This window comes from Acanthopagrus latus, chromosome 16, assembly GCF_904848185.1.
Source record: "Acanthopagrus latus isolate v.2019 chromosome 16, fAcaLat1.1, whole genome shotgun sequence".
NCBI classification, from domain to species: domain Eukaryota; kingdom Metazoa; phylum Chordata; class Actinopteri; order Spariformes; family Sparidae; genus Acanthopagrus; species Acanthopagrus latus.
Window position 1 is genome coordinate 25530153 of NC_051054.1, and position 16938 is coordinate 25547090.

The following is a 16938-nucleotide window of genomic DNA, read 5'->3' on the forward strand; positions in this document are numbered from 1 at the left end:
TATATGTATGTGTGTGTGTATATATATATATATATATATATATATATATATATATATATATATATATATATATATATATATATATGATGTAAAATTATAGTGTGGCATTCATGTCAGTATTTGTCAAGCAGGCTGTATGAGGTATCTCACTCCAGCCAGCTCGACTTCTTTATCCTTTCCTGTGGCACACTAGAGGCTACACTATCACCCCTCAGGCCAGGAGGACTTATGACAAAGGTTATTATGGAAGGGATGGCCTGTCACATACACAACTAAATCAGTTCTGTGATGGGAGTTGGGAGTTCCTCACTCTGCCAAATGTATTTAATGTTTAGTTTCAGCATTTCAGTTTTAGCATTTCTTTGTTCAGTAACGGTTGTTGATCTATCTCTTTTCCCCTATTAGTCTGACTTCCAGTCAGCGCTGAAGATCCATAATGCTGTGGCCACCAGCATGCACCGACCCTCACCTCCATACCCACACTCACAGCAGGCACTTCAGCTGGCCTTGGAGGTAACACATATGTTGTCTGTGAAATAAATATTCATCATGGTCATCACACAAACACACACTCACACACCAACAGCTGAGGTCAGCAAGTGTCTAATAACGAGGTTGAAGACAGAGCAGCTCCATTCAGGATCAATTAGAGCTTAAACGCTAGTGCTGTTGAGTCCACCGTGTTGAGTTTGCAAGCTGTGAGAGCTCTTCATGCCTCATTTCAGTGGGATCTCAGTGAAGAGCAGCACATCATTCTTGCTCCATGTTGGCATCCCTCCACCCTGCTCTGCATGTGTCTTTTAGAGAAGAAAAGCTATGGTTCATACTGTACTCCCAGATACATATACCTTTGTAAATGTTAATGTAGTAGAGAAGACATCATGAAACTAAAAACAGTCACAGTGGACAGGGGAATTTCAAGCTCTCAAAATACTTCATCACAGTCTATTGAATAACTTTTCTCCTCCTAGCTTTAGATTATTTTAGGCCAGGGGCAGATTTGAATAACTTCTTAAAACATTTTCAAATTAGGCAGAAATTTCACCAATGTTCTTCAGGCTACATCTTAGTCAGCCTCTAATTCTCCTCATCTATTTCATACATTGTTATTTTTTTATATGATGTCCCTTTGTGGGATTTAAACCTGCTGTCAGAGCATGAAACGGTATTAGAATATAATGAGACAGATAATCTCTTAATGCAAAATGACACTGTGATGTTCAGAAATGTCTGCAGTTGCCCCGTTGATAATATATCACACAATCCTAATTCCAGAAAAGTTGGTACACTGTAAAATGTAATTTAAAAACTGATTGCAGTCATTTGCAAATGAACTGTGTTCATTACTCTGACAAAGTACTGAACCTTGCCCCAACTTTGTTTTGTGAACAGCTGAGCCTTCTGAGGACCCTTTCTTACCCAATCATGATACTTTCACCTGTTAGTAGTTCCAAACATGTTTGTGGAGTACTCCACATGTTTCCCAGTCTTTTGTTTCCCCCCAAGGAAGGGTTTGTCAGACTCGGGCAGAAAAGAGAACTCAGATGCGGAAATGGCAGCAGTAGTGTCAAGTTTTATTATTCTGAATTTGTAACTCTCCAGCAAGAATGACAAATCAAACTCTATGAAACTCTGCGAGACAAACAAGACAAACAACATGAAACACAGAAAAACTGAAAACGCTCCCGCAGGAGGAAAACCTACACTGTTCTTGAATATATACATAGATATCAAAATTACAAAACAAAAACACTCCGAAGAGAAAGCTCAGAGGCTATGAAAATTAACTACTCTTTCTTAAATAATTTATCAACAAAAATTCACTCGTGACGAGGAAAACAAAAGGCTGTAAAACTTCAACTCAAAATCCTAACCAGAAAATACAAATCAAAATCACTCTTCTCGAGGATACAAAATTCAGAAGAAATAAAACATGAACAATACTTAACCATCTATGAGTCAAACTCTCAACAAGGCGTGGAACAAGGCTGTGATCAAAGGCTTCGGTAAACGACATAAAGACAAAATACTTTGGCACAGAGACAGGGGATGACGCAGACTTTATACACATGAGGAAGGGGTTCACAGGTGGAAACAATCAGGGATTAGGGATGACGTCAGACCATGGACACAGGAGGAAGGGTAAGTGACCTGAAACGAAAGGAGAGTTATTTTCAAAATAAAACAGGAAGTTCACAAGACAGATACCAAGACGAGACAACCTCACCACGATGTGACAGGGTTCTTATAACTTAAGAAACCAAAAGTGAATTTTCTCACTACTGAAGCTTCATATTTGGACCAATTCAAGATGCAAGCATTAAACATACAAACAAGGAACTTTGCACCTTAATATGCCAGCTCAGGTAGATGTCAACACTGAAGGCAAGCAATGTTGTCAAGATGCTGTCATAAATGTAAGTTATTTTCTCACGGCAAATGTGGTTAGATTCAAGTAAATTAACACTGTTTGATAACACAACATGGTGGTGATGCAAGTGAATTCTTTATAAAAGCATGAATAAAGTGAAAGTGAATAATTGTGAGTAATGAATGGCGATAAGCTAGTTGCTAACTAGCGCCTGGTGGATGTAAATGGTCAATTAGTGGATGATAGGGGTTACGCATAAACTAAAAGCTTGTATGGCAAATCACATAGACATGAATCCCAGGGGTACGGAAGGCACAACTTTTTGGGAATCTAGGTTGTAGCTATGGCAGAATTTCTCATGATGATACCAATGCTGTTTTGTTTTGCCATGGTTTTAGGTCAGAAATCTCACCCAGTCAAGTCAAAACAAAGAGGGACTTGAACTCCACAACCTGCTGTCTGACACGCACATCCAGGTAGAGACGCACATGAACACACAAAGCTGTAAGATCAATTATACAAAAGAATCTCCTAATGACTGTCACTGCTCCAGTAATGTAGCTTTGTGTCTCTGTAGCTGTTTTTATACTAGGCAGCAACACGCCAATTTGGCTGTCCTTTTTACAGCTGGGTCCACGGATTTAGACAGAAAGCAGTATGTTAGGGGTCTGTTTGTGTCCACCAATATGACGCCTCAGGGGGTACACTTTTTGCCACCTCCATTGCTATGTAAATCCAAGTCATCGATGTGCTGGCAATTGCGTGAGATGGGCGGAGGTGTCGATGACCCACATTGTTTTAAAACCAGGAAACAGCTGATCACAGCAGTCAGTCAATCACTTCATCCACAGACATCAAGATGACCAACTGGAAAGCCGCTGAACCCCGGGGGATGCTAGCGTCTCCTCGGTCTCTGTAGCTGTCTTGGTTGTCTGCTTGTTGTTGTAGCGGCAGGCTACTAATGGTCGCTACTTTCAAATTAAAAGCCTCCCGCTCAGAACCCAGTTTTAAACTCCAGTGGAGTCCAATGCAAAGCTCTTATTTTGAAGACAAATTCGACCTGCTTCCTGTTAGCTGTCTGGTGCTTGAGGCAGCTAATGGAGGGGGCGAGGCACCCCTTCGCACAAGGCACCCCTTCCTTTAATAGCGGGGGTTTAACATCGGCATGTGTTTGACTGAGGAGGCGAGAAAATGGGCCACGGGTCTATAATTAAGTAAATATCAAGTGTCGGGACATTTAATACCACGGCAGGGGGGAAGCACCCATGACGAGGCAGTGGTTACTCATGATTATGCCGCATCCCGCCGGCCTTGAGCTGGCAGCTGCGTAGCAATTATGACTGACACTGGTATCACAGGGCTAACTATTCTTCCTACACATAGGTTGTAAGTCACTGTTCACGCCCAACTTCATGCTTCACGTCACGTCACATGTCTATACCTACCCCAGTGGTGGCTTTTTTGAAAAGAAGGAATATTACACCTTTTTTACACCCTTTCACGTACACAAGGCGGCAGATTGCAGCCTTGCTGCAAATGTGTCGTCTAAAAGGGGCTTGTGTGTGTTTGTATGTGTGTTTTGTAGTCATTGCTCCTGGCCCATGACGACATAGCAGAGAGGGAAATGCAGCCTGAGCCGCTGCTCACCCAAGGAGAAACACTGACTCAGTGGGGAGGAGAGACTGTCAAGATAGCTCGTATAGAGAAAGCCCAAGACATACCACTGGTAAGATACAACACTCATTCATATCGAAGGAGAAAGACACTCATCTATAGAGAGCTCCAGATTACCTTTTAGTTCATTAGCATTATGATGACTGGAATTATTTTGTGGGAAGTTTGCATGTTTTCCCACTGTCCACATGGGTGTCTTCCAGGTGTGAGTTTTTTGCCACAGTCAGGTTAGGTAAGGTTAATGTGACTGAAGTGTAATGGTAGTATAGCCTCATATGTCAGAGCTGTGATGTACAGGTTTCCACCTGCTTTGTGCTAGAATCATCTATCTCCAGCCAATCTGTGACCCTGCACTGGATAAGTGGGAACAGATAATAAGCTTATTGGATAACAAACCCTTCATGATCACTAAACCCACAATTCTATTACTCTATTAGCTAGTAGCATTTGGGAACTATGTCATTATAATGGGCAAAAAAAAGTCTGAAAAATTTTAAATGCTGTAGTTGGCACAACTCAAATAGAGAAAATAACTCAAAAGTCTTTGAAGACTGGCTTAGGGGAACAAGTGAAGAGAAAATAGAACTGCTACTGTCACTTATGTGGAGACTCATTGGCTTCAGTGAACACACTACAGGATAAAATTAAGGCAAATGTAAGTCCTGTTTAAAAACAAGAAACTTGAAATTTCTTCATCACTTGAAAATAATCATACAGCATGAAGTGTACATGGCTTCAAGTCTATTCAAGCTATTTATTTTACAGTCACAAAGCATCACAGACCACTTTACTTTGCTTTTCTAATTTGGCAAACAATTGTGTAAAATGTAAAATACCCTCCCAGAGTCATAATTATGCTTCTGAGAAACACATAATTAGATTTTGGACTGAATGATTCATTTTAATCTTATCACAATGGTCAAGTGCAATATCCAAATCACAGAAGATGCAGTTTTTTGAAAAGGTTAAAATGTCTGACAACACACTATTATAATGATGTACTGTAATACTTCAGAGATAGCTTATAAATCTTCATCTCCAGATGTAAGAACAAATATTTGTTTTAGACCCATACAATTGTCCCATCATCATGATTCTGAGTCTAGATTTATGGGTGAAAAGGAAAATTGTAATGGAAAAATGATTATTTCCACAAATCAGAAATGTACGCAATCATCTGATAATCGTCAGAAATAATTTCTATATGATTTTTTGCCATATTGTGCAACCCTAATTTGAAGTAAGTAAAATGTGTCAAGTTATCATGGTATTGAGGCCCTCTTTTAAATATTACACACTGATTTTGCTCTCTGTTAAATATTTTAAGCTTACCGTCAGGATAAGTAAACTTTAAATAGATATAGATGTGTCAGTAACAGATTCATTCATTAAATGCATTGTCTTCCGTGTATAGTATACAGTAAATCACAGTCATGTCCATCTGTCTTTCTGTATGTCTCCTGTAGGGGGCAACTGTTCGTAATGAAATGGACAGTGTAGTGATCAGTCGCATTGTTCGAGGCGGAGCAGCTGAACGGAGTGGACTTCTATCTGAAGGAGATGAAATATTGGAGATAAATGGCATTGAGATGAGAGGGAAAGATGTCAACCAAGTCTTTGATATTCTTGTAATTATGTCCATGTGCACATATTTAACACAGTTCATTAATGTAATGATCAGCATACATCTAAAGAAATAGCCTTGTTTTACTGTCCAGTATCTTGTTTTACCTCCATCACACTGATTTCTGAATTGTTTTAAGATTTCGTACAACAGTTTTCTTCATGTTGATGGGTTTATTTACTGCTGCTTTTATTACATGAAGAACAATAGCATAAGAGCAACAAAGCAATAAGCAAAGCAATTGACTGTTTACAATTTAGGTGATGAAGCCAAGCTGATAAATAAGAAGTGCTTTTCTCTTTCTCTCATTCTTTTTTCAGGCGGACATGCACGGCATCCTGACCTTTGTTCTTATTCCCAGCACTCAGAGCAAACCTCCTCCTGTCAAAGAAAATGTGGTGAGTTCTGCATCAAATTAGAAATAATACTCTGTTGACAGAAATTTGATTCTAAGATGTCTCAGTTGTTTTCCTGTTGGAAATATAAACCCAGTCCAACTTCTCATGAATCTCCATGTCACTTCTGTCTCTCCTCCAGATCCATGTGAAGTCACATTTCGACTATGACCCATCAGATGACCCTTACGTGCCGTGCAGAGAGCTTGGCTTGTCCTTCCAGAAAGGAGATATTCTCCACATCATCAGCCAGTCGGACCCAAACTGGTGGCAGGCTTACAGGGATGGAGATGAGGATAACCAGCCACTTGCTGGACTTGTACCAGGTACGTCTGTTTGTCTGTGGGTCAGATCTTTGTTTTGTTTGTTTGTTTTTGAGTTTCATTTTAAGGCCGTTTAGTGAAATGCAAGCTGGTTGGTTGTAACTCCACTGCGTAAAAGTTTGTCCCACTCCGTACCGCACCACATGACTGCTCTTTGTTTTCTCTCATGTTTTCTATTTTTCACCCACAGGGAAGAGTTTCCAGCAGCAGAGAGAAGCCATGAAACAAACCATAGAGGAAGACAAGGAGCCTGAGAAATCAGGTCAGTTCCAACGTAACTCTTTCACCTGATGACTGTGATTAAAATGGATGTGTTCATGGATGAGCTTAACAGTGTGAAGTTGAAATTGTCTGCTTGTTTTTAGGGAAGCTGTGGTGTGCAAAGAAGAACAAGAGGAAAAGAAAGAAGCTGCTTTACAACAGTCACAGGAACGATGGTATGACCTGATTGCCTGTCTTGTAGGTCATCATATGTAATAGGGGAACAACTCTCATGCATATAAACATGTAGTCATACACGCTAAATTGTCAGGAAATGTTTATGACATTGGACTAAATATTTCAACAAACATTGTTACCATTTTTGCTTCAGTATCAGCTTAGAGTTTGAATAGCTGTTGCATGATCAAACCCACTTGTATAGAAAAAAAGTTTTCTTTTTGTTTCTACCCATCTTTGCTTTATATTTTCACTTTGTCCTTCTAATCTGTCTACTTACAGTTTTTCCTCTGGACCATAACATCATTTTTTTCATTCAGTTCTTTCTTTTCATTTGCCCAGATCTTGATAATGAGGAGATTCTCACGTATGAGGAGATGGCTCTCTACCACCAGCCAGCCAACAGAAAGCGGCCAATTGCACTGATCGGTCCAACTAGCTGCGGTCAGACAGAGCTAAGACAGAGGCTGCTCAGCAACCAACCAGAACGGTTCGCTGGAGCTGTACCTCGTAAGGCTGACAGCCCCCCCCCCCCCCCCCCCCCCCCCCCCCCCCCCCGCACACACACACACACACACACACACACACACTGTGCATTGAAGCATACACTTCTATGTGTTTTTGTACTAACCTGAGTGTGTGTTGTAGACACCACGCGGAGCCGTCGAGAAGGTGAGCTGAGTGGTCGGGATTACCACTTTGTGTCTCGTCAGACCTTTGAGGCAGAACAGGCAGTAGGTAAGATTTTGTGACTGAATACTGACAGATATGAAATGATTATTTGGTCTGACAGTCTTCAGTCTTAACTTCAACTTCGGCTTCAGTTTCTTTAAAGTGCACATCACCCAGAGAGTCTCTGTACACTCAACAAGTCTGTAAAAACAGGGAAACATAATATTACATGTGAAAATGCACACACATCCATAAGCACTCATACACACAAATACACAGACAAAAGTGTCAAGTGACTGCGGTAGGAACGCAGACAGTGAGCTCTGTGGTTTTTGGGGTGGAATGAATATTACAGCTATGCAGACGTGTAGTATATACAGAACTGTGTGTATAAGCTTTTTATAATGCCTTGCATCTTAATAATCCAGTAACTAGTAAAAAATTCAAATAGTGATTGTTCATGGAACACTTGAGGACAATCAGACTTCACAAGACAAGTCATTTACATAGCACAGTTCAAACACTGGTAAACTCTGTGCTTTATAGTGAAACAGAAAAACATTTCTCTGAAAAGGAACTTTCATTTTTTGAATTGATTCTGGTAACCTCTTTGGATTAAAATGGCAATGGAGGGATAATATTAGCTTTGTTTAAAAACTGTATTCTGTTTTATGTTATTAGTATTTTTTTAATTAACTTACACAAAATAATTTACTTCATATTTATTTATCTTCAAATGTTATGTTTTATTATTTTAACTAGTCATTTTATTGCAATTGGTGTGCATTAGTCTTTAAATCCGTCTTAGTTTTCCTAATGTCCTATGTTGTTTTTTTTCAGTCACTTGTAAAGCACTTTGAATTTTCATTTGTTTGAAAGGTCCTGTACAAATAAAGTTTGATTGATTGATTGATTTTGTTCAATGTGGTTTGACTGCAAGTCATATCATTTAAAGAACCCAGATACTGTAACTGTAAATTAATGTTGTTGTTGTTATATATCTGTTATATCTCGTTCCAAATGTTCATACATGGTGCCATTAAGAAGATTAAAAAAACAACAAAAATAATGTCGTGCCTTGCTTACTCATACAGTGCAGGTATCGTACTTCTGGAACTAAAGTGAGCCCTTGGTTTGAAAGCTGAAGTATAATTTTCCAACTGAACTCAGAAAATGAAATGTTACAACATCACAAGCAATGTGAAGTACGTCACACAGTGTAGTATAGTGTTACAAAAATGTGAGAGTGATATAATATAGACATCTTTTTCCTAATGTAAAGAAATTATACCGTGTCAGCACTAGAATAAATATGTCATTCTCCCCTGTTTTTCTCAGGTAAGCTGATTGAGTCTGGCGAGTTTGAGAAGAACCTGTACGGGACAAGTACAGATTCTGTGAGACAGGTCATCAACACTGGGAAAATCTGTGTGCTCTGTCTGCACACACAGGTTGGTACACCCACATGGCCCGGGTGGCAGAGAGAGTGGCGAGAGAATCTTAAATTACAGAACATATGTTCAAACGTTAAATTCTTTGTGTGTGTGCCCGTCTGTACAGGCTCTAAAGGTGCTGAGAAGTTCGGATTTGAAGCCTTACATCATCTTCATAGCTCCACCCTCCCAGGAAAGACTCCGAGCCTTATTGGCTAAAGATAACAAAAACCCAAAGGTTCCTGTCTAACTGTCTACACTGTGTTTGCACTAAATAATTAAATAAATTAGTAAATATCACTGGTGTGTACATCTCCAAAAGGTTGCCTCCATAATATCTATGTGTGTGCTGTGTGTTGTAAACAGCCCGAGGAGCTGCGCGACATCATTGAGAAAGCCCGGGAGATGGAGCAGAGCTGCGGTCACCTGTTTGATTCAGTCATCGTCAACATAGACCAGGACAAAGCCTACAACGAGCTGCTACGTCTCATCAACAAACTAGATACCGAACCCCAGTGGGTGCCCTGCTCCTGGCTGCGTTGAAAACACACAACACACAACACACACACACACACACACACACACACACTAGTTATGGAGTAGACAATGAAGCACACACACAGCAGAACATAACAAACTGTAAGCTGAAATGCTTTGAGAGTTATGGTGGAGTATTCACGTCGTTAATTGAAAATGAATCAAGGATCTTGAGAGTCACAGTTTTGTGTGATAAAATTGTCTTTTTATGAAAAAGCGTCCTAATATTACAACATAATGCTGTTATTTTACAACACAAGGTCATAATATTATGATACAACTTTACAAAAACAACCATAATATTATTTAGTAATTGGATATGACTGAGGAAAAGACACAACAGTATGAGAAATATTATTTTTAATTTTACAAAAAACATACAATTATGAGAATGAGTTCTAATTTTGTATTTTTTAAAAAGGCAAGTCATAATATTACAATATAAAGTCAGAATTATATTTCAAAAATGAAAATTTCTGATTAAAGTTTGATTTCATCAGAACTCATCATTAGAGGGAAAAGGAGGTTGTTTTTAGAACAAATTTCTGTTTATTGTAAAATTGCATTGATTAGTTGGCATATATATGAGTATATCTTGACATTAATATATTCAGTCACATGTCAACACTGTATAGTAGCTATTAGAGTTATGTTACACACAGAGTGTTGATGTGCACTGTATGCTGTTGTTCCTGACTGCCTTTCACAACATTTCAAGACAGTCATGAAGCCCAATGGACTATATTCTGTGATGCTATGAATGTGTTCTCAGAGCTCTTTGGCTCAGCTGCCTGGAGGTAACCAAGTTCCAACTGTGCCATAGCCACTGCCTCAAACACATCCTGTTGTGTAATGTATGCATCGTGTAATTGGATTAATTTAATTTCACTATCCTACAGTTTAAAATAATAAGGTGCTTATTAGTGAAACATGTCATCAGGTCATCCATATCTCTGTATTTATTAACAGCCCTGAGCTGTTTACTATATGATTCTCTTGATATTATAATACAACTTCAATTTTTTGGATATGAATTGTTTTGGTAAGATTACATCATTATTCCATTATATTGCAGCTTTTTCTAATAAATACTTAATTCTTTAAATTTTGATAAAATGGGACATTGTGACGTTACGAATTGTTTTCTCATAAAACTTCAACTCATTTCTACAACTTTTTTCAAACATAAATTATATTTTATTTTCTCATCCACAACTGTATTTCTTGATAATACAATGATTTCATCTTAAAATTGTTAAAATTACAAGGGTTTCTCATGCAAGACTTTACTCATAAAACTAGAGTTTTTTTTCTCATAAAATTACAACTTTATTTTCAGAGTATTATGACTTTGTTTTTGTTTTTCAAACATCTTCTCATAACATTACCCCTTTCTGGAAATCTGAGATTTATTTGTATGCATTGATTCAATCTTCTGTTACCAAGCAGAGAATAAACACCCAGCAGACAATCAGCATCTTCTGGAATGTACAGTATTGACCTGGTGGCAGTGGTAATTTATAAACACATAAAAGTTTTTGTCAGTTAACTCTCCTGAAAGGGAGGTAACCCTCAACAAACTGATCTTGGATGGTGCCTTACTCATCAATAATATATTTTGCTCAGCAGGGACTTTTATATGATACTGACCTCTTTTTTACCCCCACGTGTGGGGCCTTATTTGTTATGCATCCTTTGACTTCATCCTGTGCTCATTTCAGCCATTATATGATTAAAAATATTTCAGTTATGACAGTCAGTAATTTATTGACAAAACATTTAATTTTGTATTCAAGCTTTTTGATTTTTTTTTTTTTATTAAACAACTTTCGCTTGAAACAAAGCACTTACAAATCAGGGCCTCTGGTGAAGAATTGAAATAAAAATCACACTTGCACAAATAGAAATCCACACTGAGGTACTGCATTATTGCAGTGAAAAACACATTAACACACACTCTGTACCCATTTTAAACACCACAGTAGTGCATACGATGCTGACTTTCCTCTTTGCTAAGGAGTCTGCAGCCTTCTTATTACTGACAGACTGACTGGCTCTCCCCTTAAAACATACACTATTGCAATAAATGTTAAAATTAAAGGACTTGGCGCTTGTTACTTCCTGCCTGTTGCTCTGACTGACAGAACAGACTCTGTGTCTCTGATCACATTTGAGTAGAAACAGCCACTGAGTCTGAGGGGTTGCTAAAGCCTGAAAGTTGTAGCCTTTAGTTGTGCTCCTAATCGGCATATTATGCTGAATTTATTCTATATTTAGCGTGTGTGCATGTGCGTGTGTCTGTACACCTGTCTTTAAAAATGGTGAAGTATTATTGTTACCTAAAGTAGACCTGATGCCATATCACTGTTATCACCTGGTAGATCATTTACATATTTGTGATATTAAAAATAGATTAGTCCAAAAAACACCTATGAGCTAACTGGAATTAACTGTGTTGAATGTAAAGTTTATTAATACCACTTCTTGTTTATCAGACATCACTACTTCTTGAGAAAATCAGATTTATGTATGAATATTCACAATGAATGAATAAATAGAAAATCACTGGCTGATTTTTTTGTTTTGTCTTTTATGTTATGTGTGTTTTTCAAATTCATATTATTTGTACTATTCCCCATCCTGTCGCTTCAAGCCCCTTACTCTTAAAACAAATAACGAGGAGAATAGAAATGTGTGTAAGACACACAGGCTGTGTGAATTATTATTAAACATTTTTTTAAAGGTTTCTTTAGATACATTTATTTTTCCAAATCTGACCTAAATCTCTCATTTACAAACATTTCCTATGCACAAAATGGGCATATGCCACTTGCCATGTAAACGTGACTTATAAAAACAAACTTGACAGGAGAATCTGCACACCTGTAAGCAAACTCTCACCCATGACTACGAGCATTTTGGAGGCAAAGGGTATTGGCGACAGGGTGAGGTGGTAAATTGAAGCAGATTGTAGAAATTAAACATGAGAGGAATTATTCTGTACATAATCATACATCTCACAATTGACTTCACAACAAGCAGTGTAACTTGTTCTTGTACATCATCAGTTTTAGCAACCCAAGATTACATCAGGTATAATCAAAGAATGAATACTGTACACATAGACTTAGACAGACTTTATTGTCATTCAGTGTGCAACAAGTGAACACAGAACGAAATTTCGTTTCAGGGGCTCAGCATAGGAACATGAAAGTATATTTTAAAAATATTGAAATAAGATTAATAAATATCGAAAACAAACATACTGAAAGTGCAAATTACTGAAAGTGACATTGTTGCTTTAGGGAGTGCAAATATTTTGAGGAAACAAGGTATCCAGAGTAAACAACAATTGTCTCTTGGAGCTCAGCAGTCTGATGACATGGGGAAAAAAGCTTTTACAGAGCCTTGTGGTCTTGCACCAAATGCTGCAGAATCTCTTTCCATAGGCCAACATGGAAAATAGTCCATGGTGAGGGTGGGAGGAGCCTATGATAATATTCCCAGCTTGGGACATGCAGCACTTGGGAGCAATGTCCTGAATGGAGAGGAGAGAAGTCCCAAAGATCTTCATCATCTCCTCCCTTTAAGCCAGCATCCGAACATGAGTGTTCTTCTCTTCCAGGTGTGTGAGGCTTAAGTGAAGAGCGAACTGGAAGGATGTGCTCCTGTAATAGGCTTTCGAAGCACTTCATCATAATAGGAGTGAGTGCGATGGGCCAGTAGCCATTGAGTGATGTGATGTGAGGTTTCTTTGTCACTGGGATGATAGTGGCAGTTTTGAAACATGATGGGACTTTGGCTCAATTCACCCACCCAGGTATGTTGTCAGGGCCCGGAGCCTTTCGTGAGTTGACACTCCTCAGAGACCATCACACCTCAGCTATGTCAAGACAGAGTGCCTTTTCACCCTGGTGGGGAACAGTTTTCACAGCAGTAGTGTTATTCAGTGCCCCAAACCTCCTCTTGTCCTCATTCGACCCAGGACAGCATCACTCTCCAGCTGTTCAGAATCCGACGCTGCCGTCCCGCAGAGAGAGACAAAGCTGATCCAGGAAGTCCGAAGTCTGGGACCTCTCTTTGTCAACTAAAGTAGGCTGACCATCTTACACGACAGGAGTCAGACTTGAATGATATCAGAGTTGGTGTTTGTGGAAGCTTCTAATATATATATATATATATATATATATATATATATATATATATATATATATATATATATATATATACTGTATATACCATAAATTCAAAGGCATTGCCATAACTCCCATTGGGATAAGCATTAGTCCCATAGTTGCAAATTAACAGTTCCTTACACCACAATCCACCATCATTTAGATTTAATCTTGTCATTATTTAATTCATAATCTCCTCATTTTCTATTACTTGTTGTCACCCTTTGAGTCACAGTCACAGTCTCAGCACTTCTAATGCAGAACAAGATAGCTTTTATGTCACCAGCAGGACATCTTAGTTGCATGACTATTTTACTGTCGCTGCCACATCTCACTACAATGAGATGCACAACACTAAACCCATCAACCTTGCTGCCAAATGAAAGAGATGGTATAGCACATGATTGTGTAGGAGAAACTAGTGCTAAAGTACTACCAAGATCAGATCTTACCGATGTACCTCTTAATACGGCTAATATTGGGATGTTTGTAGATGGCTCATGTAAGAAGAATCCAGACGGAACATATATCACGGGATATGCCATAGTAACAACTGACAAGGTTTTAAAGTCAAGTTCCTTACATTCGCATTTCTCTGCACAAGAAGCAGAACTTGTTGCTCTTATAGAGACGTGCAAAATAGGGAAAAATAAAGATATCACTGTGTACACAGATAGCCAGTAGGCATTCTCGACACTTCACGTTTTTTGCCCAACCGTGGAAAAATAGAGGTATGGTGACGTCCACGGGAAAACCTATTACACCTAAAGATCTCATTTTGCAGCTATTGGATGCCATTCAACTGCCGAGAAAAGTTGCAATATACAAGTGTGCTGCACATGCTTCAGGTAAAGATTTCATTTCAATGGGGAATAAAAAAGCAGACGAGGAAGCAAAACGAGCTGCTGCTCCTACGAACACAGTAGATGGTGTTTATACCACTGAAATTACGCCTACACATATAGATCATGATATTTCAAGAGACATGCAAAATAACTCACCTAAGACTGAAAAAAACATGTGGCGAAATAATGGTGCCACACAAACAGAAGCAGGTATTAAGAACAGCTTAGAAGGCAAACCTATATTAACAAAAAATGTATTTAGATTTGCTGCAATATTGAGCCATGGGAATATCCATGTCTCAACAGGAGGGATGGTGTCCACAATAGAGAACATGTTTAGTACATATGGATTTCGAAACTACTCAAAAAATTTTTGTGCTTCATGATTGATATGTTCTAAACATAATGCTCAAGGTAGACTACGTCCAAAACCAGGTAAATTCCCAGAAGCAACTTACCCATTTCAATGTATTTGTATGGATTTTATTGAATTAAATAGAGCTGAAGGAAAGAAATACTGTTTATATACTGGAATACATCTTCATCTTCTCTAACTGCCCAAAACAAGCTCCTAGTGCTCTGAAACGCTTGATTTGGCAAGAAAAGACGCCTGACTGAAATGAATGATGGAAGAAGTGAAACAATGTTTCAACACTATGATTAGGTCAAATTCATACATTTTGAACAGAATCTTAGCTGAGAATGCATTTTTGGCTGGAATACAGCTTCATCTTCTCTAACTGCCCCAAAACAAGCTTCTAGCGCTCTGAAATGCTTGATTTGGCAAGAAAAGACGTCTGACTGAAATGAATGATGGAACAAGTCAAACTATGTTTCAACATTACGTAATAATCTAATAAATATCAGTTGTATTTATTTATATTTTTCTCCTGGGAGGTTAAAATTAGCATAAATAATACTTTCAGACAAACAAGATGTTAAAATGGATAAATGATTTTTGTTTCAGATGTTGATTTTGAAATATGATTCCATGGTGTCTGAATGCATTTAACAAGTTAAAAGGTAATTCTCATCAAGTGTGAAAGTTCATGAACTTTGAGAGTTTTTGCACTTCCGGGTTCCCGGAAAGGAGGAAGAGAGCGGAGTGTCACAGGCTAACCGGGGGGAAGCTAGCGGACTGGAGCGTGAGAGAGACAGAGCCTTTTGTTGCTGCCGAGAGAGACAGATGTTTTCTTCGCCGCTGCTGAGTTAAACAGAGTTCTTGCTGCTGCCGTAGGAGACCGGGGTTTTCTCGCTGCGAGCTGCTGGGTGCGGAAACGGTCGCCACCGCGACGAGGGAGCGAATCATCAGCTGCAGCCGGGTCCGGCTAACTGCGCAGATACACGGAGGTCTTGCTAACAAAAAGGGTTGCCTTCATGAGCTCCAACTAAGCGCGCCAACGAACTAAATAAGAGTACACTCAAACGACAGTTGAGAAACAAGAGAAACTATTATTACCCGGGTCTTTTTTTTTTTGTTCCTCTGGTTCATACCTAAGATGTATGTGTTTTCATGCACCTGTTTAATACATTTTCTGAAATCGCAGTTCTGCTGCGTTTGTGTGATTCAGTTGTGTTCATTATTTGAGTCTGTATTGAGTGTTTCCAGACCAAGGTGTATTACCACTTGTCTCCACATAGTTGCTATTGAAAGTGAGGATCATACGTCACCCTAGACAGTTATTTACTATTGAAATGTCTCTTTTACCATAAGATATTGAAGAAGAGTGAGCCTTCATCTTACAGTATAAGGTGGGTTTCTTAATACACAAGCCAGTGGTAAAAGGGTTACAATTATGAGTAGGTCAAATTCATACATTTTGAGCAAAATCTTAGCTGGGAAAGCATTTTTGGCTTGAATACAGCTTTATCTTCTCTAACTGCCCACAACAAGCTTCTAGCTCTCCGAAAAACTTGATTTGACAAGAACAGACGTCTGACTGAAATGAATGATGGAACAAGTGCAACCATGTTTCAACACTATGATTAGGTCAAATTCATACATTTTGAGCAAAATCTAAGCTGAGAAAGCATTTTTGGCTTGAATACAGCTCCAAAACAAGCTCCTAGGAACTGCCCAAAACAAGCTCCTAGCGCTCTGGAAAGCTTGATTTGGCAAGAAAAGACTCCTAATTGAAATGAATGATGGAAGAAGTGAAACCATGTTTCAACATTATGATATGGTCAAATTCATACATTTTGAGCAGAATCTTAGCTGCGAAAGCATTTTTGGCTTGAACACAGCTTCATCTTCTCTAACTGCCCAAAACATGCTTCGAGCGCTCTGAATTGCTTTATTTGGCAAGAAAAAACGTCTGACTGAAATGAATGATGGAACAAGTGAAACCATGTGTCAAAACTATGATTAGGTCAAATTCACACATTTTGAACAAAATCTTAGCTGAGGAAGCATTTTTGGCTTGAATACAGCTTCATCGCATCTAACTGCCT

The 16938-nt window shown here is 38.7% G+C and overlaps 1 protein-coding gene across 2 annotated transcripts in view; it reads left to right on the forward strand.

Moving 5' to 3' along the window:
• mpp5a (membrane protein, palmitoylated 5a (MAGUK p55 subfamily member 5)) overlaps window positions 1–12040 on the forward strand; it is a 65594-nt gene extending 53554 nt beyond the window's left edge. For both annotated transcript variants that reach the window (XM_037071071.1, XM_037071072.1), the window contains exons 5-17: window positions 406–513; window positions 2770–2847; window positions 3957–4097; window positions 5512–5673; window positions 5990–6067; window positions 6207–6390; window positions 6578–6649; window positions 6753–6824; window positions 7168–7335; window positions 7474–7563; window positions 8836–8948; window positions 9058–9168; window positions 9297–12040. In XM_037071071.1, the coding sequence (XP_036926966.1) occupies window positions 406–513; window positions 2770–2847; window positions 3957–4097; window positions 5512–5673; window positions 5990–6067; window positions 6207–6390; window positions 6578–6649; window positions 6753–6824; window positions 7168–7335; window positions 7474–7563; window positions 8836–8948; window positions 9058–9168; window positions 9297–9473 (1554 nt within the window). In that variant the 3' untranslated portion in view covers window positions 9474–12040. The remainder of the gene's footprint in view (window positions 1–405; window positions 514–2769; window positions 2848–3956; window positions 4098–5511; window positions 5674–5989; window positions 6068–6206; window positions 6391–6577; window positions 6650–6752; window positions 6825–7167; window positions 7336–7473; window positions 7564–8835; window positions 8949–9057; window positions 9169–9296) is intronic.
• Window positions 12041–16938: the final 4898 nt, after the last annotated feature.